Source organism: Choloepus didactylus (assembly GCF_015220235.1).
Source record: "Choloepus didactylus isolate mChoDid1 chromosome Y unlocalized genomic scaffold, mChoDid1.pri SUPER_Y_unloc1, whole genome shotgun sequence".
NCBI lineage: Eukaryota > Metazoa > Chordata > Mammalia > Pilosa > Megalonychidae > Choloepus > Choloepus didactylus.
In genome coordinates, this window is record NW_023637624.1 from 4,196,479 (window position 1) to 4,222,489 (window position 26,011).

The 26,011-nt window shown below is 37.8% G+C and overlaps 1 protein-coding gene across 1 annotated transcript in view; it reads right to left on the minus strand.

The window, feature by feature from the left end:
- CFAP47 (cilia and flagella associated protein 47) overlaps positions 1–26,011 on the minus strand; it is a 455,597-nt gene that overhangs the window by 92,242 nt on the left and 337,344 nt on the right. Inside the window, exons 51-52 of the mRNA XM_037824716.1 lie at positions 16,200–16,375; positions 14,265–14,372 (exon numbers count right to left, since the gene is read on the minus strand). Of these exons, the coding sequence (XP_037680644.1) occupies positions 14,265–14,372; positions 16,200–16,375 (284 nt within the window). The remainder of the gene's footprint in view (positions 1–14,264; positions 14,373–16,199; positions 16,376–26,011) is intronic.

The window sequence follows — 26,011 nt, forward strand, 5'->3', positions numbered from 1 at the left end:
GAAATATTGCCAACTAAAGTCGCTATGCTACTGTGAAGGAAAATGTTCAAATATCAATGAGAAGCAATGCAGACTTTAATTGCATTTAGTGATTTATGTTTCAACTCCCCCTGCCCCTGCCAAGGTTTCAAATTTTTCTCTTGCCCCAAACAAGCCAGAAAACTGCCAAAAACAGCTTGTGATTAATTGAAATTGAAAAGTATTTATAGCTGACACTCGTGTATATGTATAAAAAATCAAGCTGCAGTTACATGCCTTGGATTGGTTAAGAGTAAATAATGCAGAAAATACATTAAATGGAGACTATCCCTTCCCCGTTCCTATTTACTGGATGACATTTGGCTCATCTTTATTACTATCAAAAAAGGTAAAAGAAAGAAAAGAAAGTTGGAATGATTTCCTAAATTCAATTTGATCATCTCTCTAAAACTGTATGTACATCTATGAAATTGACTTCTTCAAATATAATCAGCATTTAAATCGCAGGCTGAGGCAGGTTAATTATTTCACATGGTGTGAAACTCTATGAATAGGTTTGTTTTCGTCAAGCAAGTTTTTCAGATAGATGTGATTTTGCATATTGCCTTTCTGGTAGTCTTCCCCTCCTTAAGCATCAAAACTCAACTGCCACATAAAAATAAAATCAAAATAGCTTTCAGTTGACAAAAAACATACATTGAGAAAAGTAAGCACATTTATTTAGTGCTTTAAAAGCTAATTTCCAAAATTTTCAAACTTTTTGACAGACTCTTGGGTACTTAAACCCTAAGAAGTCAAAACAAAAGATTGTCAGGCCAATCTTGTTCCGGACAATACATACTGTCGTGTATTCTTGCTATTAGTACGTTAACTTTTATGTCCTTTTACCACCAGGTTTCCTGGTACTTGGTCTTACTAAGAAATTGAAAAAAAATCTATTATAAAAATTAGAAGCATAATGAGAAACCATTAATCTGTACTTATTTCTGAGACAATTTGTAGAAAACTCTGTTCTCCAGGTGAACTCACAGCCAGTTATAATTAAAGAGTCATAGTTCCTCTTGTTACTCAGAGGAGAAACTAGACTCCATACCCATCAGCCTCATTTCATCATTATGCAAAGTGATTTCACTTTGTGAGGAAGCCTCTGGTTTCAAATCAGTACTGACTTGAGGCTTACTGTACAGCCAGTTTTCTCTGCTCAGGGCTGGGGAAGATAAATAATGCATGGATTTGATCTACTGGTTGTGGCTGGAATGAGCTTAAACAGAGGGATGGGGTACAGATTAGGAAGGGCCTCACAGCCCAAGTCAAAAGGCTTTCATTTTCTTCTTGAAGGCAATAAAGTGGCCTTGAGCGATTTTGTTTACTTATTTATTTTTTTTAGCAGAAGAATGACATACTCAGGGAAATCTATGCCAGGCAAATCATTCTGGCAGCTGGATGGGAAATGAACTACAACAGAAGGGCCTGGAAGCACAGAGACTAGTTGTAATTATTATGGTAGGTACAATTTGTTATAATTCCCATTTCGTGTGTGTGTATGTGTGTGTGTGTGTGCATAATCTAGGTTGCAAAATCAAATGGATTTTTTACAGTGGTTCATAGTAAAAAAATTTTTAAGTCATGATTTGGGTGGCTGGTTAGATGAAGAAGTAACTGAATGAGATAAACCATATAGACGGAAGGTTTTCTGGGAGATAATGAGCCTGTAGCACATTGAACTGAATATCTACTATGCAGATAGAAGCATGAGTCTGAAGTTCAAGGGAGATTGCAGCTGGGACTATAGGATTTCAATGCAAAATAGAATATAGTTGATTCAAAATGTGTATTTAGAGCACTGATAACCAGAATGTAAGTAGAATAAATAAGTAGAATAAATTTAAAAAATTGATTTGAAAAATTTACATATAATTGAAGATTGGTAAAAATTTTTTGCAATTGTGAAACAAATAAACTATATCTCAAAATATTAAATAAAAATATGACAAATGTATATTTTCTGAGGATTAAAATAAATATTATTTATAAAAATTAATATAATTTGAAAATTAGGCTTCCCATAGACCAAGATGGTGGCATAAGAAACTCTGGGGTGCAGTTCCCCCACAGAATCATTGAATAACTAGCATGAGCTGGCAGAGCCATTTTCCTCAGAACTCTGGAAAACAGTCAAAGGGTTTCAGCAACCAAGCAAGGGCCAAATCAAGAAAAGACAGCTTTAGAAAATGGTAGATGAAGCTTGTGGCACCCCTGCTGAAATCTCCCCCAAACCCTTCCCAGTATGTAGTGCACAGTGTGGAGCCACCCAGTGCTCACACTGTGGGTTCCTGGCCCTGTTTCAGAGGGAGCAGAGTTTAACCACTATGCTCATACTGCAGTACCTATATGTCAGTGCCATTCAGTTGGGTGGTAGCCTGAAAGACTGAACTACGAAACTCCTCTTGGGTTCACCCTCCCAGAAATTGTACTGCAGGAAGAAGCAGCTTGTGGACAACTAAAGCAGTATAAGAAACAATTAGGTCAGAGCAGTCTAGGTCAAAAGATTACTCCTTTATGTCACACAATCGAGCACCTGGGAGGGGGTGAAAGTCTATCTCATGGGAAGTCAAGGGGGAATGTGAATTGCTGTAAACAGGGAAATCCCAAGGCCAACAGAGCAAGCTCAGGAAAGACACAGGCTCAGCAAATCCAGACAGGACACTGCATTTCACATTTGCCTAAGGCTGATATTCTTGATAACAGGGCTAAATGCCGAAGGAGAGAACCAACAAACAGAACCAATTTGCAAAGACTGTGATTGGTTTGTTTGTCTTGTTAGCTCCTGGCACTCCAGGAAATCTGTTACATCTCTATTTGGATACAAACTTAAGGAAAAGACAATTGAGGGACTAAATTCCAGTGTTAACACTTTAAAATATAAAATGTACAGTGTACAACAAAAGAAACAAGACAAACAAAGAAAGAGAATATGATGGCCTAGCTGAAGAAACAAGATATATATTGAAAAACCATTAACAGAAAAGATCAGACTTTGGACGTACCAGACAGACACTTATAAAATATCCTCAGTATGCTCAAGAAGGTAGAGCATGACCCAACTATATGTTCTTTAGAAGAGATTCACCTTAAATTGAGACACAATTACTTTGAAAGTGAAAGGATGGAACAAACAAATATATAAATAATAACCAGAAGAGAGCTGGGTAACTACATTAATATCAGATAAAAATTACTTTAAGTCAGAAACTTACAAGGCACAAAGAAGGTAAGTACATTCTGATAAAGGTGTCAATTTAGCAAGAAGATGTAACAATTATAAATATTTATGCATCTAATGGCAGAGCCCCAAAATATATGAAGCAAATATTGACAGATGTGAAGGGAGAAATACACAGTTCTAAATTAATAGTAACATATTTCAGGGAATCCTAGCATTTTTATTGTGTGTGTATGAGTATGGCAAAAAGTTTATGCAGGTATTTATGTGATAAAATTAGGAAGCAGTTTCCTAAATTTATATTGAAAAGCAAACAGCTATATATTGCCAAAATAGGCTTGAATAAGAAATCCACATATGGAGAGCTTACTCTATAACTTATTAAAACTTACTATAATTGCTGACCATAATGAATGGCAGAAGCATTAGGATGAATAAAAAGGACAATGAAATAGAAAGAATTCAGAGTCAAACTTATGCATATATAGGCATTTCATTTCTGACAAAAGTGATATTACAAAATCATTGATAAAAAGCATTCTTTTTAGGGGGCGGGGCAAGATGGCAGACTGGTGAGCTGTATGTTTTAGTTACTCCTCCAGGAAAGTAGGTAGAAAGCCAGGAACTGCGTGGAATGGACACCACAGAGCAATCTGACTTTGGGCATACTTCATACAACACTCATGAAAACGTGGAACTGCTGAGATCAGCGAAATCTGTAAGTCTTTGCAGCCAGGGGACCCGCGCCCCTCCCTGCCAGGCTCAGTCCCGGGGGAGGAGGGGCTGTCAGCTCCGGGAAGGAGAAGGGGGAACTGCAGTGGCAGCCCTTATCGGAAACTCATTCTACTGATCCAAACTCCAACCATAGATAGACTGAGACCAGACACCAGAGAATCTGAGAGCAGCCAGCCCAGCAGAGAGGAGACAGGCATAGAAAAAAAACAACACGAAAAACTCCAAAATAAAAGCAGAGGATTTTTGGAGTTCTGGTGAACATAGAAAGGGGAAGGGCCCTGAGGCGCATATGCAAATCCCAAAGAAAAGCTGAACTCTCTGCCCTGTGGACCTTTCCTTAATGGCCCTGGTTGCTATGTCTCTTAGCATTCCAATAACCCATTAGATCTCTGAGGAGGGCCCGTTTTTTTTTTTTTTTTAATCCTTTTTTCTTTTTTTAAACAATTACTCTAAGAAGCCCAATACAGAAAGCTTCAAAGACTTGCAATTTGGGCAGGTCAAGTCAAGAGCAGAACTAGGAGAGCTCTGAGACAAAACGCAATAATCCAGTGGCTGAGAAAATTCACTAAACACCACAACTTCCCAAGAAAAGGGGGGTGTCCGCTCACAGCCATCATCCTGGTGGACAGGAAACACTCCTGCCCATCGCCAGCCCCATAGCCCAGAACTGCCCCAGACAACCCAGTGTGATGGAAGTGCTTCAAATAACAGGCACACACCAGAAAACTGGGCGTGGACATTAGCCTTCCCTGCAACCTCAGCTGATTGTCCCAGAGTTGGGAAGGTGGAGCAGTGTGAATTAACAAGGCCCCATTCAGCCATCATTTCAGCAGACTGGGAGCCTCCCTACACAGCCCAGCAGCCCAGAACTGCCCTGGGGGGACGGCACTCACCTGGGACATAGCACAGTCATCCCTCAACAGAGGACCCGGGGTGCACGGCTTGGAAGAGGGGCCCACTTGCAAGTCTCAGGAGCCATACGCCAATACCAAGGACTTGTGGGTCAGTGGCAGAGACAAACTGTGGCAGGACTGAACTGAAGGATTAGACTATTGCAGCAGCTTTAAAACTCTAGTATCACCAGGGAGATTAGATTGTTAGAGCCACCCCCCCTCCCTGACTGCCCAGAAACACGCCCTGTATACAGGGCGGGCAACACCAACTACACACGCAAGCTTGCTACAGGAATTGGACCCCACAAGACTCACTCCCCCAATCACCAAAAAGGCTAAGCAAGGGAGAACTGGCTTGTGGAGAACAGGTGGCTCGTGGACATCACCTGCTGGTTAGTTAGAGAAAGTGTACTCCACGAAGCTGTAGATCTGATAAATTAGAGATAAGGACTTCAATTGGTCTACAAATCCTAAAAGAACCCTATGAAGTTCAGCAAATGCCATGAGGCCAAAAACAACAGAAAATTATAAAGCATATGAAAAAAACAGACGATATGGATAACCCAAGCCCAAGCACCCAAATCAAAAGGTCAGAAGAGACACAGTACCTAGAGCAGCTACTCAAAGAACTAAAGATGAACAATGAGACCATAGTACGGTAGACAAAGGAAATCAAGAAGACCTTAGAAGAGCATAAAGAAGACATTGCAAGACTAAATAAAAAAATGGATGATCTTATGGAAATTAAAGAAACTGTTGACCAAATTAAAAAGATTCTGGACACTCATAGTACAAGACTAGAGGAAGTTGAACAACGAATCAGTGACCTCGAAGATGACAGAATGGAAAATGAAAGCATAAAAGAAAGAATGGGGAAAAAAACTGAAAAAATCGAAATGGACCTCAGGGATATGATAGATAATATGAAACGTCCAAATATAAGACTCGTTGGTGTCCCAGAAGGGGAAGAAAAGGGTAAAGGTCTAGGAAAAGTATTCAAAGAAATTGTTGGGGAAAACTTCCCAAATCTTCTAAACAACATAAATACACAAATCATAAATGCTCAGCGAACTCCAAATAGAATAAATCCAAATAAACCCACTCCAAGACATATACTGATCACACTGTCAAACACAGAAGAGAAGGAGCAAGTTCTGAAAGCAGCAAGAGAAAAGCAATTCACCACATACAAAGGAAACAGCATAAGACTAAGTAGTGACTACTCAGCAGCCACCATGGAGGCGAGAAGGCAGTGGCACGATATATTTAAAATTCTGAGTGAGAAAAATTTCCAGCCAAGAATACTTTATCCAGCAAAGCTCTCCTTCAAATTTGAGGGAGAGCTTAAATTTTTCACAGACAAACAAATGCTGAGAGAATTTGCTAACAAGAGACCTGCCCTACTGGAGATACTAAAGGGAGCCCTACAGACAGAGAAACAAAGAAAGGACAGAGAGACTTGAAGAAAGGTTCAGTACTAAAGAGATCTGGTATGGGTACAATAAAGGATATTAATAGACAGAGGGGAAAAATATGACAAACATAAACCAAAGGATAAGATGGCTGATTCAAGAAATGCCTTCACGGTTATAACGTTGAATGTAAATGGATTAAACTCCCCAATTAAAAGATATAGATTCGCAGAATGGATCAAAAAAAATGAACCATCAATATGTTGCATACAAGAGACTCATCTTAGACACATGGACACAAAGAAACTGAAAGTGAAAGGATGGAAAAAAATATTTAATGCAAGCTACAGCCAAAAGAAAGCAGGTGTAGCAATATTAATCTCAGATAAAATAGACTTCAAATGCAGGGATGTTTTGAGAGACAAAGAAGGCCACTACATACTAATAAAAGGGGCAATTCAGCAAGAAGAAATAACAATCATAAATGTCTATGCACCCAATCAAGGTGCCACAAAATACATGAGAGAAACACTGGCAAAACTAAAGGAAGCAATTGATGTTTCCACAATAATTGTGGGAGACTTCAACACATCACTCTCTCCTATAGACAGATCAACCAGACAGAAGACCAATAAGGAAATTGAAAACCTAAACAATCTGATAAATGAATTAGATTTAACAGACATATACAGGACATTACATCCCAAATCACCAGGATACACATACTTTTCTAGTGCTCATGGAACTTTCTCCAGAATAGATCATATGCTGGGACATAAAACAAGCTTCAATAAATTTAAAAAGATTGAAATTATTCAAAGCACATTCTCTGACCACAATGGAATACAATTAGAAGTCAATAACCATTAGAGACTTAGAAAATTCACACATACCTGGAGGTTAAACAACACACTCCTAAACAATCAGTGGGTTAAAGAAGAAATAGCAATAGAAATTGTTAAATATATAGAGATGAATGAAAATGAGAACACAACATACCAAAACCTATGGGATGCAGCAAAAGTAGTGCTAAGGGGGAAATTTATAGCACTAAACGCATATATTAAAAAGGAAGAAAGAGCCAAAATCAAAGAACTAATGGATCAACTGAAGAAGCTAGAAAATGAACAGCAAACCAATCGTAAACCAAGTAGAAGAAAAGAAATAACAAGGATTAAAGCAGAAATAAATGACATAGAGAACAAAAAAACAATAGACAGGATAAATATCACCAAAAGTTGGTTCTTGGAGAAGATCAACAAGATTGACAAGCCCCTAGCTAGACTGACAAAATCAAAAAGAGAGAAGACCCATATAAACAAAATAATGAATGAAAAAGGTGACCTAACTGCAGATCCTGAAGAAATTAAAAAAATTATAAGAGGATACAATGAACAACTGTATGGCAACAAACTGGAGAATGTAGAGGAAATGGATAATTTCCTGGAAACATATGAACAACCTAGACTGACCAGAGAAGAAATAGAAGACCTCAGCCAACCCATCACAAGCAAAGAGATCCAATCAGTCATCAAAAATCTTCCCACAAATAAATGCCCAGGGCCAGATGGCTTCACAGGGGAATTCTACCAAACTTTCCAGAAAGAACTGACACCAATCTTACTCAAACTCTTTCAAAACATTGAAGAAAATGTAACACTGCCTAACTCATTTTATGAAGCTAACATCAATCTAATACCAAAACCAGGCAAAGATGCTACAAAAAAGGAAAACTACCGGCCAATCTCCCTAATGAATATAGATGCAAAAATCCTCAACAAAATACTTGCAAATCGAATCCAAAGACACATTAAAAAAATCATACACCATGACCAAGTGGGGTTTATTCCAGGCATGCAAGGATGGTTCAACATAAGAAAATCAATCAATGTATTACAACACATTAACAAGTCAAAAGGGAAAAATGAATTGATCATCTCAATATTTGCTGAAAAAGCATTTGACCAAATCCAACATCCGTTTTTGATAAAAACACTTCAAAAGGTAGGAAATGAAGGAAACTTCGTCAACATGATAAAGAGCATATATGAAAAACCCACAGCCAGCATAGTACTCAATGGTGAGAGACTGAAAGCCTTCCCTCTAAGATCAGGAACAAGACAAGGATGCCCGCTGTCACCACTGTTATTCAACATTGTGCTGGAAGTGCTAGCCAGGGCAATCCAGCAAGACAAAGAAATAAAAGGCATCCAAATTGGAAAAGAAGAAGTAAAACTGTAATTGTTTGCAGATGATATGATCTTATATCTAGAAAACCCTGAGAAATCGACGATACAGCTACTAGAGCTAATAAACAAATTTAGCAAAGTAGTGGGATACAAGATTAATGCACATAAGTCAGTAATGTTTCTATATGCTAGAAATGAACAAACTGAAGAGACGCTCAAGAAAAAGATACCATTTTCAATAGCAACTAAAAAAATCAAGTACCTAGGAATCAACTTAACCAAAGATGTAAAAGACCTATACAAAGAAAACTACATAACTCTACTAAAAGAAATAGAAGGGACCTTAAAAGATGGAAAAATATTCCATGTTCATGGATAGGAAGACTAAATGTCATTAAGATGTCAATTCTACCCAAACTCATCTACAGATTCAATGCAATCCCAATCAAAATTCCAACAACCTACTTTGCGGACTTGGAAAAGCTAGTTATCAAATTTATTTGGAAAGGGAAGATGCCTCGAATTGCTAAAGACACTCTAAAAAAGAAAAACGAAGTGGGAGGACTTACAGTCCCTGACTTTGAAGCTTATTATAAAGCCACAGTTGCCAAAACAGCATGGTACTGGCACAAAGATAGACATATAGATCAATGGAATCGAATTGAGAATTCGGAGATAGACCCTCAGATGTATGGCCGACTGATCTTTGATAAGGCCCCCAAAGTCACTGAACTGAGTCATAATGGTCTTTTCAACAAATCGGGCTGGGAGAGTTGGATATCCATATCCAAAAGAATGAAAGAGGACCCCTACCTCACCCCCTACACAAAAATTAACTCAAAATGGACCAAAGATCTCAATATAAAAGAAAGTACCATAAAACTCCTAGAAGATAATGTAGGAAAACATCTTCAAGACCTTGTATTAGGCGGCCACTTCCTAGACTTTACTCCCAAAGCACAAGCAACAAAAGAGAAAATAGATAAATGGGAACTCCTCAAGCTTAGAAGTTTCTGCACCTCAAAGGAATTTCTCAAGAAGGTAAAGAGGCAGCCAACTCAATGGAAAAAAAATTTTTGGAAAACATGTATCTGACAAAAGACTGATATCTTGCATATATAAAGAAATCCTACAACTCAATGACAATAGTACAGTCGGCCCAATTATAAAATGGGCAAAAGATATGAAAAGACAGTTCTCTGAAGAGGAAATACAAATGGCCAAGAAACACATGAAAAAATGTTCAGCTTCACTAGCTATTAGAGAGATGCAAATTAAGACCACAATGAGATACCATCTAACACCGGTTAGAATGGCTGCCATTAAACAAACAGGAAACTACAAATGCTGGAGGGGATGTGGAGAAATTGGAACTCTTATTCATTGTTGGTGGGACTGTATAATGGTTCAGCCACTCTGGAAGTCAGTCTGGCAGTTCCTTAGAAAACTAGATATAGAGTTACCATTCGATCCAGCGATTGCACTTCTCGGTATATACCCGGAAGATCGGAAAGCAGTGACACGAACAGATATCGGCACGCCGATGTTCATAGCAGCATTATTCACAATTGCCAAGAGATGGAAACAACCCAAATGTCCTTCAACAGATGAGTGGATAAATAAAATGTGGTATATACACACGATGGAATACTACGCGGCAGTAAGAAGGAACGATCTCGTGTAACATATGACAACATGGATGAACCTTGAAGACATAATGCTGAGCGAAATAAGCCAGGCACAAAAAGAGAAATATTATATGCTACCATTAATGTGAACTTTGAAAAATGTAAAACAAATGGCTTATAATGTGGAATGTAGGGGAACTAGCAATAGAGAGCAATTAAGGAAGGGGGAACAATAATCCAAGAAGAACAGATAAGGTATTTAACGTTCTGGGGATGCCCAGGAATGACTATGGTCTGTTAATTTCTGATGGATATAGTAGGAGAAAGTTCACAGAAATGTTGCTATATTAGGTAACTTTGTTGGGGTAAAGTAGGAACATGTTGGAAGTTAAGCAGTTACGTTAGGTTAGTTGTCTTTTTCTTACTCCCTTGTTATGGTCTCTTTGAAATGTTCTTTTATTGTATGTTTGTTTTCTTTTTAACTTTTTTTCCATACAGTTGATTTAAAAAAGAAGGGAAAGTTAAAAAAAAAAAAAAAGAAAAACAAGGGAAAAAAAAGATGTAGTGTCCCCTTGAGGAGCCTGTGGAGAATGCAGGGGTATTCGCCTACCCCACCTCCATGGTTGCTAACATGACCACAGACATAGGGGACTGGTGGTTTGATGGGCTGAGCCCTCTACCACAGGTTTTACCCTTGGGAAGACAGTTGCTGCAAAGGAGAGGCTAGGCCTCCCTATGGTTGTGCCTAAGAGCCTCCTCCCGAATGCCTCTTTGTTGCTCAGATGTGGCCCTGTCTCTCTAGCTAAGCCAACTTGAAAGGTGAAATCACTGCCCTCCCCCCTACGTGGGATCAGACACCCAGGGGAGTGAATCTCCCTGGCAATGTGGAATATGACTCCCGGGGAGGAATGTAGACCTGGCATCGTGGGACGGAGAACATCTTCTTGACCAAAAGGGGGATGTGAAAGGAAATGAAATAAGCTTCAGTGGCAGAGAGATTCCAAAAGGAGCTGAGAGTTCACTCTGGTGGGCACTCTTATGCACACTTTAGACAACCCTTTTTAGGTTCTAAAGAATTGGGGTAGCTGGTGGTGGATACCTGAAACTATCAAACTACAACCCAGAACCCATGAATCTCGAAGACAGTTGTATAAAAATGTAGCTTATGAGGGGTGACAATGGGATTGGGAAAGCCATAAGGACCACACTCCACTTTGTCTAGTTTATGGATGGATGAGTAGAAAAATAGGGGAAGGAAACAAACAGACAAAGGTACCCAGTGTTCTTTTTTACTTCAATTGCTCTTTTTCACTCTAATTATTATTCTTGTTATTTTTGTGTGTGTGCTAATGAAGGTGTCAGGGATTGATTTGGGTGATGAATGTACCACTATGTAATGGTACTGTAAACAATCGAAAATACGATTTGTTTTGTATGACTGCGTGGTATGTGAATATATCTCAATAAAATGAAGATTTAAGAAAAAATCATTCTTTTTAATACATAGGGCTGAATCAATTGAATGTGCAACTGAGAAAAGTAAAATTTTAAACATGATCTTTCTCTTACATCACACGAAAATATCAATTCAAGATAGGCTGTAGATCTAAATATGAGGTGCAAAAACAATGCATTTTCTAGATGATAACACAAGATCTTTATGACCTTAGAGTATAGAAAAACCAAACACAACAAAATTTTGATACATTAAAGTTAATCAAAATTAAGGATTTATTTTCATCAAAAGATCCTATTAAGAAATTTAAAATGCAATCCCTAGTATAAAAGAAAGTATTTGAAAAATACATAATCTATAAAGGTTTGCATCCAAAATATATAAAAACCTACAAATAAAAAAGGAAACTACAAACTAATTGACAAATTGTCAAGAGATATGAGTAGCCACTTCACAAAAAAACTAAGAAAATGGCCTATAAACATATGACAAGGTACTCAACCTCATTAATAATCAGGGAAATATATAATAAAAATACATGATACCACTTCTTACACATGAAATACTGGATAAAATTAGTCTTAAAATACTCATGTTCTTGAGGATGTGAAGCAGCTACAATTTGTGCATGGCTGGTGGCAGCGAAAATAGGTACAGCCCATTAGAAGTCTTTGTTGTTATCCATTAAATTTGAGCAAATGCTTACCATTCACAACAGCTGTTGTATTCTTAGGTTTATACCCAATAGAAATGAGCACAAATGTGCAACAAAAGACATAGATGATAAAAATGTTATAAACAATATATTTCATAATATATTAAACTTAGAAACAATCCAAAAGTCCATCAGCCATAGAAGGAAATAGTTTTTACAAAAATGAAAATAAATAACTTTATATAGAACATTAATGGGTCAATAATGCCCATCTGTGGTGTCATAATGCCTGACTATAATTATAGACCTGCACACTTAAAGACAAGCAGGGCAAACATCTAAGAAAATTATAAGTAGAAAAGAAAGCGGCCAAAACATATACATAAAGACAAAGATCATGGCCTTTTAAAATGATCATTACTACATTAAGGAATATGATATGAAGTACTGTAAACTGAAATAAAAAAAGAATGTTGCATATATGTATACATAAATATATATATACTGTAAACTGAAATAAAAAAAGAATGTTGCATATATATATATATATATACATAAATATATATAAAGAAAACAAAAGACAACAAAAGAAACATCCAAACAACACCAACACCAACAACAAATGGTCTTGCATGTTGATAGCTGATATGAAGGATTGGAAGAAAAAATCAAGTAAATCTCCCTAAATGAAAAAAGACACCAAAAAAAAAAAGAGCATTATAAAGTCAGTCCCCAAGTTTTAATATAAAAAATAGACATTATAGGATGAAAGAAGAGATAAAATAGAGAGTAAGTATAATCAAAGATTTCTGGAAATTGAAAGTCATGAGTTTCAAACTACTCAGAAAAGTTATGAAAATAAAGTCACACAAAGACAAATTGTAAGAATTTTCAGGACACTTGGGCACAACTAAAAATCTTACAGAGTTTCAAAAGGAAAAGGATCCAGGATAAGGCTGATTTTAAAAAACATTTACTATTAAGCACTTTATAGTATTATATGATTTTAAAAGTATACATAGGTATTATTTAGACAAAAAATTAAGTTTTAGAAATCATATTAAAAATACCAATAAAATTTAAAAAGACACAGAAAAGGCTAGCACTTTTTAGTGGAATGCAACATTAAACTATGGTTGAACAAAAATTATCATATTAACGGTCATATTGATTAATAATGTAACTATGTAAGTATATAAATATATATAATCTTGTTTCCACTTATTAATATTTTTAAAACAAGAAAAATTATATACAACTAAAAATGTTTGTAAATAGTATTTTGTAGCAGACAATGATGACAGCCCTTCCAGTTCCCTGAGAAGATTTGTACTCTCTGCCTCCATCCCCCAATTTCTGCATGCTTGCTGTTAATCACTCCCATCTGACACCAAATGACACCTTCCTTGGGTCCTGGAGCATCCTTGCCTCTATGGAGGGCAGAAGTGTCTGGGAGTTTCTGCCCCATCCCAAGGTAGCTTATAGTGACTGGTGTTGGAGTTCAAAATCTCAGCTTCTTTGCTTCTAGGCAGAGCAAACCCTGAGGTGTAATTTATGCTCCCTGCAAGATCAGGCAAAGTTTAGGTCTGTATCTGCAACCACATCCTTGCTTTGCTTCTTCCTTTTTCTTTTCCAGCTTTTGTTATTTTCTTACTGATTTCTCTGGGATTGCTGTCTTAGTAAATCATTTGCAGCCAAGTTTTGGTTCAGGATCTGGGAGAATTTAGTACCCTTGGTGCTAAGGGAGAGAAATTAATGAAAAAAACGACTGATTTTCTTATTAGAGCACATAATCTTCAGAGGCAGGAACTGTGACTTGTTTTCCCCTATTTACCAGCACCAAACCTGGTGCCAGACATGGAATAGGAATTTAACCACCTAAATGATTAAACATGAAAGGCTGTATCTAGAGAGAATATAGTTTTAACCAAGTTTTCCATGGGGTAGTCTACCTATCAAATCTACCTGGAAAGGAAAAAAAATACTAAAAATATATTCATTTCTTATAAAAAACATTATGTACATTATAACACTACTGTTTTGGTTTAACATTTTTCTTGCATGAAATAATTTTATATATGAACTACAACTTACTTTCCAAGGTCACATTGTAGTTCCGGCATTACGGTTGGTTTCGGTGCATCAACAGTTAATCTCAGTAAATACCAGAACTCTAGAGCCATTTCAGGCTGAAAAATAATGCTGATGGAGAGAAATATACAAAATCTTGTCAGTGGTTTTAGTGTGTGTAATATGTGGCAGAAAAACTTCTCAAATTGGTAGAAATGGGTGATTTCAAAGACAACATTAGATAACTGCTTGGTGACTCATTCTACTCACATTAGGGATGTATTTTTAAATGTCTCATTTTGTGATGAGAAAATCACTTCATTATTGCTTACCCAGGAAAAAGTGCCAATGTCATTAACATCTGTTTAACGCCTCTTGAATCAAAGGAAAACATTTAAACATAAGCAATGTAAATACCTTGCAGGAGCTATAATAGGAAAAGATCTGATTTCTAACTGTGATTAAATAAAATTTAGTTTGTGAGATTGAATGCCTGTTTATTTTTATGTCAAGTGACACACAGCTCTGGAAGGCTCCTTTTATAATCAGCGTGTGCTCAGCTCTGGGAGGCAGAGCCTGTGGCAGTCTAAAAGTACAATGGGGTTGGTATCCCAGCTCTGTCACCTTTTATTTGTACAACCTTGGGCAAGTCACTTAAATTCTTTGAGGTTCAGTTTCATCATTTATAAAATGGGAAGGATCATCCCTACCTCTTAGGGTTGCTGTGATAATATTATGTGTTTATGTATGTAAGATTCATGGCCCAGTGACGATAACCGAGTAGCCTGTCAATAAGGATTAGTCAAGATTATGTCCTTTAATGTATGCTGACAAAGAAAATCCAGGATTCATTCTCTGTTCACAAAGCACGAACAGTCACACTAGGGAGATGAGACCAGCTCACATTTCTAAAGGTAATCTATCAAAACAGTGCCTGTTATAATATGTCATATTCTTATTTTCATAATTCACATTATAAAAAATTTGCAACCCTTAATATTTCACATATGTATTTATTTATTCATCTGTTCATTAAAATAACAATTAAATGGTTCCTGTTAGAGGATACTCTGCTAGAGGCACCAATAAGAATTATCCTTTTTTACTCTGTAAGAACATATAAACTAGCAAAGGGCATTTTCAGGTAGTACAGATATGGAATTCACTGCATACAACAAGTCAATTATGGCATTTTAAAATATAAAAAATAAATTGAATCTTCCTTTTGAAACAAAGTGCATTAGTTTACTAAACTATTTGAATTAATCATGAACATAGAGGATATGTGTTTGTGTGTGCAATAGGTGTATATATAGTGCAAAGAAAGTTTTTTGCAACTATCATACTATAAGAACATGTCATTACACTGCTAATATATATGAGTGTATGGATATGCACCCCCCCACACATATATATACACATTTATATATACCTATATACCGATATATACATATATTTATATATATTTATATATATATACACATATATATATACACATACACACATTCATATGTGTGTTTTCAGCATGGAATAACATACTTAATTTAAGTTTCTCTATGTTCTCCAAATGGATGATTTCTATTTAATGAAAAATACAAAATATAATTCATTGCCATCCAGGAAATTGAAAGTTTAATCCCCAGTCCTTGTGGAATCATTTTCATTTGGTTCATTTTTTTGCATGCAGAGAGATCTGGGTTGTGAAAAGTGAAGTGAAAGAAGGGGTATAAAGAGAAATTTAGGAATTATGTAATACGACATCCAAATAAATGATGTTTCCACACTAAAACAAAAGTTAATTCTACACTAGAACATTTTATCGAAGGATGATATTTCACAAAGCTAAAACAAAAAGAAAATGTAATTTTAATGATTATATCATGTAAAGAAACAGCAATAATTTAACATCCTAATAGTAAAGACTAACAATAAAGTATATATGTCATACTCAAAATATACCTTTCATCTATACAGCCTGTAGTCGCTGGAGAAAACCGTGCAACATAGTTGATACATTCCAGTGGATTCAGTATAAAGTCAGTGAATCCACTAAGGGCAACATTCGATAACTGCACATCGAAACGAATACTTATGTCTTCTGGATTAGAGACAGGTATATCAATGCAAGTGGTCTCCTAGAATTACAGAACAAATATATAAGCAGCTCTTAGTGTTAGCATATAGTTGTTCTAGGAAGCAAATTGTAAAGACAACTGTTATACAATATAAGCCAATTTATTCTATGTATTTTCTTGATCTACTTTTGAATATATCTCATCAGATTTTCGTCTCTCATATATTTTCCTTGATTAGTCTTGGTAAACAGTAACATTATTTTTTCAACAGCAAATACTACAAAAGAAATCTGTGTAACTAAGGAAACTTTGTAAAATTACATTTAAAATATATTTTTCTCCAGTATCATTTTTACTATGAGGTCCATATTTTCAGTGTTTAGCCATAGCACTCAAATTTTAACATGCATAAGAATAATCTGAAAGGGTTGTTAAAACACAGGTTTCTGGCCCATACTCCAGAGAGTCTGATTCAGTAGCTCTGGAATGCAGCTCAAGAATTTATATTTCTGAAAAAGCTCCCAGGTGAGGCTGCTGCTGCTGATACTGATTCAAAGGACCCAAGTTAAGTAGCAATGTACATTAAAATCAAATAGCAGAGACAATATGAATGAAGATATGAAATTATGCTGATGATATAACCACTTTCCTCTTTAGATTCCTTCCTTCTTCTCTGGTTTCTCCTGCCTTGACACCCAAGCTAGCTCACAGTCCTGGAAGTCACACTTCAAGTACCAAGACATTTCCTGATGTTCACCCTGATCCATCTAGATGATGACATATTTTGTCCCATTAGAGCCATGATCTCAACAACAGCAAAAGGTCATTCCTTGAAGGACATGCGCTTCAATTTTAATAAGGACCAGTTTTCCATAATGACTTAACCTAAATAAATGAAGAACTGTGGACACTTAAGGCATAAATCAAAGATCGGCAATGCATATACTTTAGAGCATGGAGTTATTTTGACATTTCTCAAATTGTATTAAAAAGGTGACAAGAAAATGCTGATAATAAGCTGGTGGAAAGAGGTGGTGATGGGGAGATATTCACAAAGCTTAGCTTCAAGATTGACATTACAGCTTTGTCTGTGGTTGTTTCAGAAGACCCAGATGACAGAACATTTGCATAATTCCTCCTGTAAATAAATGAGGGTCCAAATGGTACATTTTAGGGGAATGTAGATAGCATTTAGAACAGCGAACAACATCTGGCAGGGAAAGATGGAAATTAAGGATATACACAAATTTATAATTAGATTAGAGCAGATGTAATTTATTAGAAATCAGTTTTAATTTTAAATGCAATGGAAAATGGCTATCTACAAAAGTTTTAGGAGATATTGGAAGCATGGATTCTTAAAATAAATGAGTATTTAAATAAATGGGCACTTATCTGAAAATAAACAGGCATTCTTAGAGTAAAATGTTCAATGCTTAAATTATAAAGGAGAAATAAAACTAGAAATATAAAACTCTGGACAATGGCATTAAGCTATAGTAAATGGAGTTTACTACTTTCCTAGGCAAACTGGCATATTTTATAAAACTGGTATAGGACTCAAACTCCTAGAAAGTTTCCAGGGGTCAAACAAATCTGCGGGATACTGATTACGTGCTTCGACTTGGCGGGCCTGGGCTGGGGGACCTGATCAGCCCCTGGGGAGGGTGGTGGGCACGGGCGACAGCGCCCTCCACTGCCCCCCAGGCCTGGGAAAGTGAGGCCGGAGGCAGGCCCCATTTCCTCACCCAAAATACCACCGTAGGGGAGGCTTGCCGGAGGGAACCGCCTTTTCCCCACCCCCTTATCTTGCCCCTGACACTCCCCATTGCCAGAGCAACTCCCCCACCGTCAGTGCGCATGCGCAGTTACCAAAACTACTCCCGCCCCTTGTCTATCAACCTCTGCGCCCTCTCTGAACCAATCCAAGCCTTCGACCTCTACAGGTACCCCGCCCTCTAATCGCCCAATATAAGCTTGTGCTCTCGCCAAATAAAGCTCTCTCTCTCGCTCTCTTGGTTTTCCACACCCTCAAAGAACCGTGTCCCGCCTGCTCCTTCTCGCCGCCCTCCTTGCACGCCTCCGCCGGGGACTAGGGCCCAGTCCCCCGCCTCGCCCTCGCCTCCGGGAAAGAGCCCCCGCCGCCGGTACCCTCAGAGCAACGCCGAGAGCCGAGGGTTCAGCAACCGGCTGCCCCCCCCCACGAAGCAGCAAACGCGACCGCACAAATCGACAAAGGAATATACCAAGAAAACAAATACCACCAACCGTACATTGGCCTATACATTTTGCCCAGGGCTTTGGACAGAAAATTGAAGTGAGACATTTTGGCTTAGACATTTCTTCTGGTCTATTACTCTGTTAATTTTCAGAGAGGGTCAGTGTTAGCTCAAGAGAATTCTACAGCCTCTTCACAGAAGTAAAAATTCTGAGATCAAAACCACTGAATTCCAAAATGTTTTAACCACAACCCAGAGTCATACATTTTACATTACAGTTGGTCCATATTCACACATTGTTGAAACAAAAGTCTCCCAAAACGATAACTACCCTTACCACATGCAATATTCTCTGACACCTTCTATTCTCTTTTATTCTATTCTGTTTCATAAAAAAAAAATAATGCTAGTTTTGACCCATTCACAGGTTGAGAACTGCAAACTGAAAAACCCTAAAGAGTCTAAAGTGGAGTAACGTACTAGAATTATAGCATTGCTTTATGTCTTATCAACACATAAAAATCTTGAACCCCAAATAAAACAAAACTACTTTAAACCTACCCTTTCTCAGTGAACTACAGCTCATCTAACAGAAATATGCTTCAGTTCTACAAAGGTGCTATAACAGTCTACTGTTGGACAAGTTTTAAAAGCAAGAAATGGAGACAGCAGCTTTGGGGAAGCGTGTCACAGCTCCTCCTTCCCACACCCACAGCAAATATCACTAACTGGTCACTTCACCAGAACTATCTACTTGTTCTGGATGCCACCTAAAAATCCATTAAGAGCAGCGCTCCAGACAGCCATTATTGATTGATTAGAGCTGCTTGCACTGCAACTCTCAAGAATCCCTGGAATCTAATTCACAGGAGTTTCAAAATCAGCAATAGACTCACTAGAAACAAAATTTTCATTATAGCTAAAAGCTTTAAGCTTCCAATTAACTGTGATGTATCTCTGCTATGGTAAAAAATGACATACTTATCTATAATATTATAGAAATCATTTCTAACTTTAATTATGGTTTGAATATGATTTTCTCTCAAGTTTAAACATTTAAAAACCCCTAAAAGACACATTTAAAAAAGTTATCATATGAATAATTAGCATTTTAAATATTCACCTGCCAAAATACTTTCACTTCCAAAATAATTTAGACCATATTAATCAAATGATCAATATTTCTTAAGGCTATAAATTTAGATATTTCTTTAAGTATTTGATAGATTAAGTGAGCTGAGGAGAACATTTTGTCAGTCATCGTTTTATGAGATGATCTAAAATTTATGTTCATTCTTGCATCAATTTTCAGACTCTAGTGGCTTCTAATTACATGACGTAAAATTCCATATCCTGCCTTGACCTTCTAGGCCCTGTAAGATCTGGCTCTGCCAACACCTCTGACCACAATTCATCCTGCCTTCACTATACAAACTCCAAGCCCCTTTTCTTTCTTAGAACGTCTGGGGCTCCCTCCTGCTGGGCCCCTTCTCACCAAGCACAATGGCCCTAGGGCTTGTTCATTTGTTATTCTCTCCACCTGGATGCACTATCCCAGTCTTCATGCCATCCTCAATGTTGCCCTGGACTATTTTTGTTCATATGATTATCTCTGTCTAAATTTGACTCACCCATTTATGTCTTGGTAACAGACACACTGAATGGACTAAATCTGGTGGAGTGCAATCTGAAAACAGTTGTTTTTATCCCATTACTGTTCTCCAAACCAGTGAAGGGTCTCCCTTTTTCTCCACCCCCTGTGGTTTCCTCAGGATAGTTCTTGAGACACAGTCTCACTTCCAGATATTTAAAGAAAACTGGAATAAATCAACTCTTCCATCTCATATCCAAATGAATGCTTTTCTTGATCTTCCGTCCCAGTAACTCCTCCTTACTCTCAGGCTTATTTAGTCATTTCTCAGGCTGCTTGCAAGGAAGGAGGTATACAGAACCTGCTCTTTTCCTCCCCATCCTCTAAACTTCCTCTCCTCCAATAGCTCTGTGGGTAAGACTCCCCCTGTTGTTACAGGATGTAGATGGAATGAGAGGTAAAAAGGCCAAGGTCATTCACCTCATTGGTGCTGGTTGACCTCCTCCAGTTGACCTTCTTCTCTCTTGCTCTTTCTAGCATTACCCCACATAGACTTTTTCTCCTGGGTTCTTCTCCCCCAGCAGACTGTCTCCCTAGGCCAGGTTCTTTCAAGACCACCCATGCCCAGCCTCCTTCCACAGAGCAGAGACCACTCTGGCCCATGAAGCCCTGCCTCATGTGACAAGAAGTGCATCTTGCTCTCACCGTAGCCATTTTTCATGGTCCAATCTGTTGGCAGGAGCTCAGGAAAAGCCAGTGGGCATGAAGGTGTCAGTTTCCTCTCCTTAAAGAAGAGACCCCACTATCTTTGAGCAGTTCTATTGAAGCTGGTGATGTTCATTTGGATTTTCATGCATGGAAAGGGAAGGAAGAGAATGTAGTTCTCTGTGATATGTTGGCACTTTCCTCTTCTAAGGAACCCCTTCTTCCTGATCAGTCTCTGGCCATCTTAAATATAAGCTGAAAGTGGATGATAGGCTAAAGGATTTTGGCCTCCCTTGGTATGGCAGAAAACTCAGCTGTCCACCAAACATCTGTGTTCCCTCTTCATAGTCATACATGACATTTGGCAGCAGTTGTTCAACAAGAGATCATATTTCCCAGAAAACTCCTTGCATCCAGGCTTATCCATGTGACTAGCTGTCTCCAATAGCATGTAAGTGGAGGTGATATGTGTCACCTCCATGTCAGAGTGATTAAGAAAGCTACTGGAAATTCTCTTTTTCTTTTTCCTCCAACTATATGCAGAGGCCTCTGAATTCTTAAAAGCTGATGGAACCACAAGTTGGAAGGAACCTGGCTCCTTAAATCACAACATAGAATACACCACCCACCAATCAGAAACAAATGCATCAGACTGTTACAGTTATGATAAACTTTTATGGTGTTAAGCCATTGAAAAGCTGGGGTTTATTTCTTACAGCGACTGGAACTACCCTAATACATTTAGCAAGTTCTAAATAAATGATATAGGAATCACTTTCATAACATGAAGATAGAATTACTTATGATTCTTAGGAAAATCCAAGACAACAGAAAAACTTCCTGTTAAAAATACCATTTTAAGTCTCACTAATATGAACTAACATTAATGTGCAAACTTTGAGAGTTAAAAGCTGATACACAGAATACCAGGAGATAGAAAAAAGGTAGAGATTGGGCATTTGATGCTGAAGGACTAAAGAATGTTCAGCAGGATTGATTGTATAGATCCAGAAATAGCATAATACTGTGTGGTGGTAGCACAATATTGTAAGTACACTGAATAAAGATGTCGGTGAGTAAAGCTGAAAGAGGTGGGCTAGGGCATGTATGACACCAGAGGTTAAGATAGAAGATAAAGACTGGGACTGTTTAACTTAGCAAAAACTGGAGTGGTCAATGATTGTGACTAAATGTACAAATACAAAAATGTTCTTGCATGTGGGAGAACAAATGAATGTCAACCATGCAGTGTTGGAAAGGGGATGGTAGTTGGGAAAAAACATAATCCAAGTAAACTGGAGTCTATGGTCAACAGTAACATTGTAATATGCTTCCATTAAATGTAAAAGAAGCAATATACCAAAGCTAAGTAAGTATGAGAGAGGGATATAAGGGAGGGATATGGGATTCTTCTTAGTGGCATTGTTGTCTGACCCTACTATTGTATCGTATGATATTTTATTTTTCTTTTTATTATGTTTTTTATTATTCATTAAGAAACCCTTTTTTTCATAGTAATCAATATGTTCAAGTGCTGACAGTGGTGAAAAATGCACAACTGTATGATGATACGTGAACAATTGACTGTACGCTGTGGATAATTATATGGTATGTGAATGTAGCTCTATAAAATTGTATGGAAAAATATAAAAAGGAATAAAAGTGCTGGAGAAAACATGGAGAGAGGGATATATATATTTACTGTTGGTTAGGAGGCAGAATGGTATAGCCTTTCTGGAGGACAGTGGGGTGGTTCCACAAGAAGCTATGTATGTGGGTGCCATAAGGTCTTGCAGCCTCATTAGGGGCCATATGCTTGGAGGATCTGAGAGCAGGGACATGAATGGCCATTTGCACACTGGTGTTTATGGAGGGAGTATACATGATTTGCAATGGGTGGAGGTGGCCTAAGGGTACATCAACTGAGGAAAAGAATGGTGAACTGTTGTGTGTGCATACAATGGAATACTGAGCAACTGCGAGAAGGAGTGTCGCTGTGAGATACTCAACGAGGTGAATGGATCCTGTAGACAGCATTTTGACTAAACTACGCCAGAAACAAAGGCAAATACTATAATGCCTCAACAGTATGGACTAACTACAATGTGGAAACTGAGAACTAAACCGTAGAGCACAGCTTATCAGGGAAATGCTTATTGTAATGTTCTCTAGATTGTAAGCTCTCACAGCAGTCACAACTATTCCTGAATTGTAATGGCTATCTCCAGATTCTGAGATGCTGATCCCTTTGTGTATAACCTGATTGATCCCTGGAACTTTGGGTATCTGTGTGACACCTGAAACTCAGAGCTAGAACTTGGCAGATATGAATGTCAGTATCAGCACATACAGCAACTGTTAAAAACGAGTCCAGACTTCAACTAGTGATATGAATGAAGCAGATGGGGTTAGGACTAGGGCAAATCAGGCCAAAAGGTGAAGAACAATACTGACTGCATTTTAAAACCCCAAATTCCATGTGACACCAAGGGAAGAGATGTTTCGTTGGTACAAGATCTATATTTCCTAAACAATTTAACTTGTACAGTTTGTTCAAATGTCATAATTACATGGAACTTTTAATAGGAAGTGAGACCTGGTAGGTAAGCATAGGTTAGTGGGAAATAGCAACACATCCCAAAGTAATTTGGACAAAGAATAAAAATATATATGCAGTGCCCCCCTGCGGAGCTGAAGGAAAATGCAGAGGTGTTGGGCTTCCTCACCCGGATTGTTGCTGATGTTCTCACAAACACTGAGGACTGGCGGTTTGATGTGCTGAGCCCTCTATCCTGGGACTTGCCCTTATGAGGCTCGTTACAGCAAAGGAGAGGCTAGACCTGCTTATAATTGTGCCTAAGAGTCTCCCTGAGTGCCTCTTTGTTGCTCAGATGTGGCCCTCTCTCTCTAGCTAAGCCAACTCAGCAGGTGAACTCACTGCCCTCCCCCCTACATGGGACCTGACTCCCAGGGGTGTAAATCTCCCTGGCAATGCAGAATATGACTCCTGGGGATGAATCTGGACCCAACATCATGGGATTGAGAACATCTTCTTGACTAAAAGGGGGATGCAAAATGAAATGAAATAAAGTTTCAGTGGCTGAGAGATTCCAAATGGAGTTGAGAGGTCACTCTGTTGGGCATTCTTATGCACTATATAGATATAGATTTTAATGCATTGGAATAGCTAGAAGTAAATACCTGAAACTATCAAATTGCAACTCAGTAGCCTGGACTCTTGAAGATGATTGTATAGCAATATAGCTTACAAGGGGTGACGGTGTGATTGTGAAAGCCTTGTGGATCACACTCCCTTTATCCAGTGAATGGATGGATGAATAGAAAAATGAGGACAAAAAACTAAATTAAAAATAGGAATGGGGGGATGATTTGGGTGTTCTTTTTTACTTTTATTTTTTATTCTTAGTTTTACTTTTTCTAGTACAAGGAAAATGTTCAAAAAATAGACTGGGGTGATGAATACACAATTATATGATGGTACTGTGAACAACTGATTGCATACCCTGGATGACTGTATGTTATGTAAATGTATCTCAACAAAATCGAATTTTAAAAAAAGCTTAATAAAAAATAGGGAAAAATACCATTTCAATTAGTTGTCCATTTTCTAACTCCACTATAATATTAGCTACATGTGAGCAGAGGCCTTGTTTATATTGTTCATACTTTTTTTCTCACTATCTAGAACACTGGCAGGCATATAGCAGAGCTGCTTAATAAATATTTGTCGATAGAATAAAAAGGCAAATTTATAAGGGTTTTAGTGTTTGTTTATTAATCTTACTATTAATGTGCCTGATATTCTGGATAATCACAACTTTTAACTAAAAAAATGAAGCAATCATGTGAAAATGTGACTCAGGAGGAGTTTAAAAATCTCAAGTAATCTGAGGCTATCCTCCTGCTTGTAAGTTATTCGTCAAAGAAAGCAGCTTCAGGTGGAAGAAAGGCAGTATAATAACGGGGAACGTTATCATTTGTTGGCTGGTTCACACCTTCCATGAGCAGGAAAAATTTAACTCAATGGGTGAACTGAAATGTTCATCACTTCCAAATCTCACTGGCTCAGAATAAAAAAAAAAAAAAGATTATGTTTTTGCCCATAGAGAGATTAACTGAATCAATGGAAATTCAATATGCACTAGCAGGAAATATTTTTCACCCTATCATCTCTCAGAAGATAATCATGAGTTCATTATAAAAGGATAATTTCTAAGACCCAAAACACACAATAAAATTAATTTAACTAAGGTGCACTATTGAAGAATTCTTCAATTTCCATTTTATTCAATTTGAAAACGTTACCAAAGCAAGAAACAAAATTTACCAAAGGGTATTTTGAGAAGTACCATGTAATTCAGAGGAAATGATAACTGCAATCAGTCTCAGTAAGTTTCCTAAATTGAAAACTCAGTGTCAGCAGTTCAGAATATAGGGGAACCAGATAGGCAGCTGTAAAGTAGAAACACCCATTCATGTCTTCTGCCAGTGTCATCTGAATGCCACCATATCATCTTAAGTTATGTTCACACTCCCATACACAATCCTCCATCATTTGACGAGACACAGAATACAGAGGTGCAATCAAAGTGGATTGTTAATGCCAGGTTGGGGTGATGTGGGGTAGGGAGCTATGAAAGAGCCAGAAATCCACGAAGAGGTTGTGGGCTTAGTCAACATTATTCCGACATTTCTCATAATCATGAAAAATAAAAAATTTTGTGCCAGTTTGTACATATTATGTCCCCCAGAAAAAGCCATGTTCTTTGATGCTATCTTGTGTGGGCAGACATATTAGTGTTGATTAAGTTTGAACGTTTGGATTAGGTTGTTTCCATGGAGATGTGCCCCACCCAACTGTGGGTGATAACTCTGACTGGATAATTTCCATGGGCGGTGTGGCCTGCTCATTCAGCGTGGGCCTTGATTAGTTTACTGGAGCCCTATGTAAGCTCAGACAGAAGGAGCGAGCTTGCTACAGCCAAGAGGGACACTTTGAAGAACGCACAGGAGCTGAAAGAGGAGCTGAAGCTTACAGCAACATTTTGGAGATGGCCTTTGAAAGCATACTTTTGCTGCTGAGAAGCTAAGAGAGGACAAATGCCCCAAGAATAACTGAGTGACATTTTTGAGGAGTTGTAGCCTAGAGAGGAATGTCCT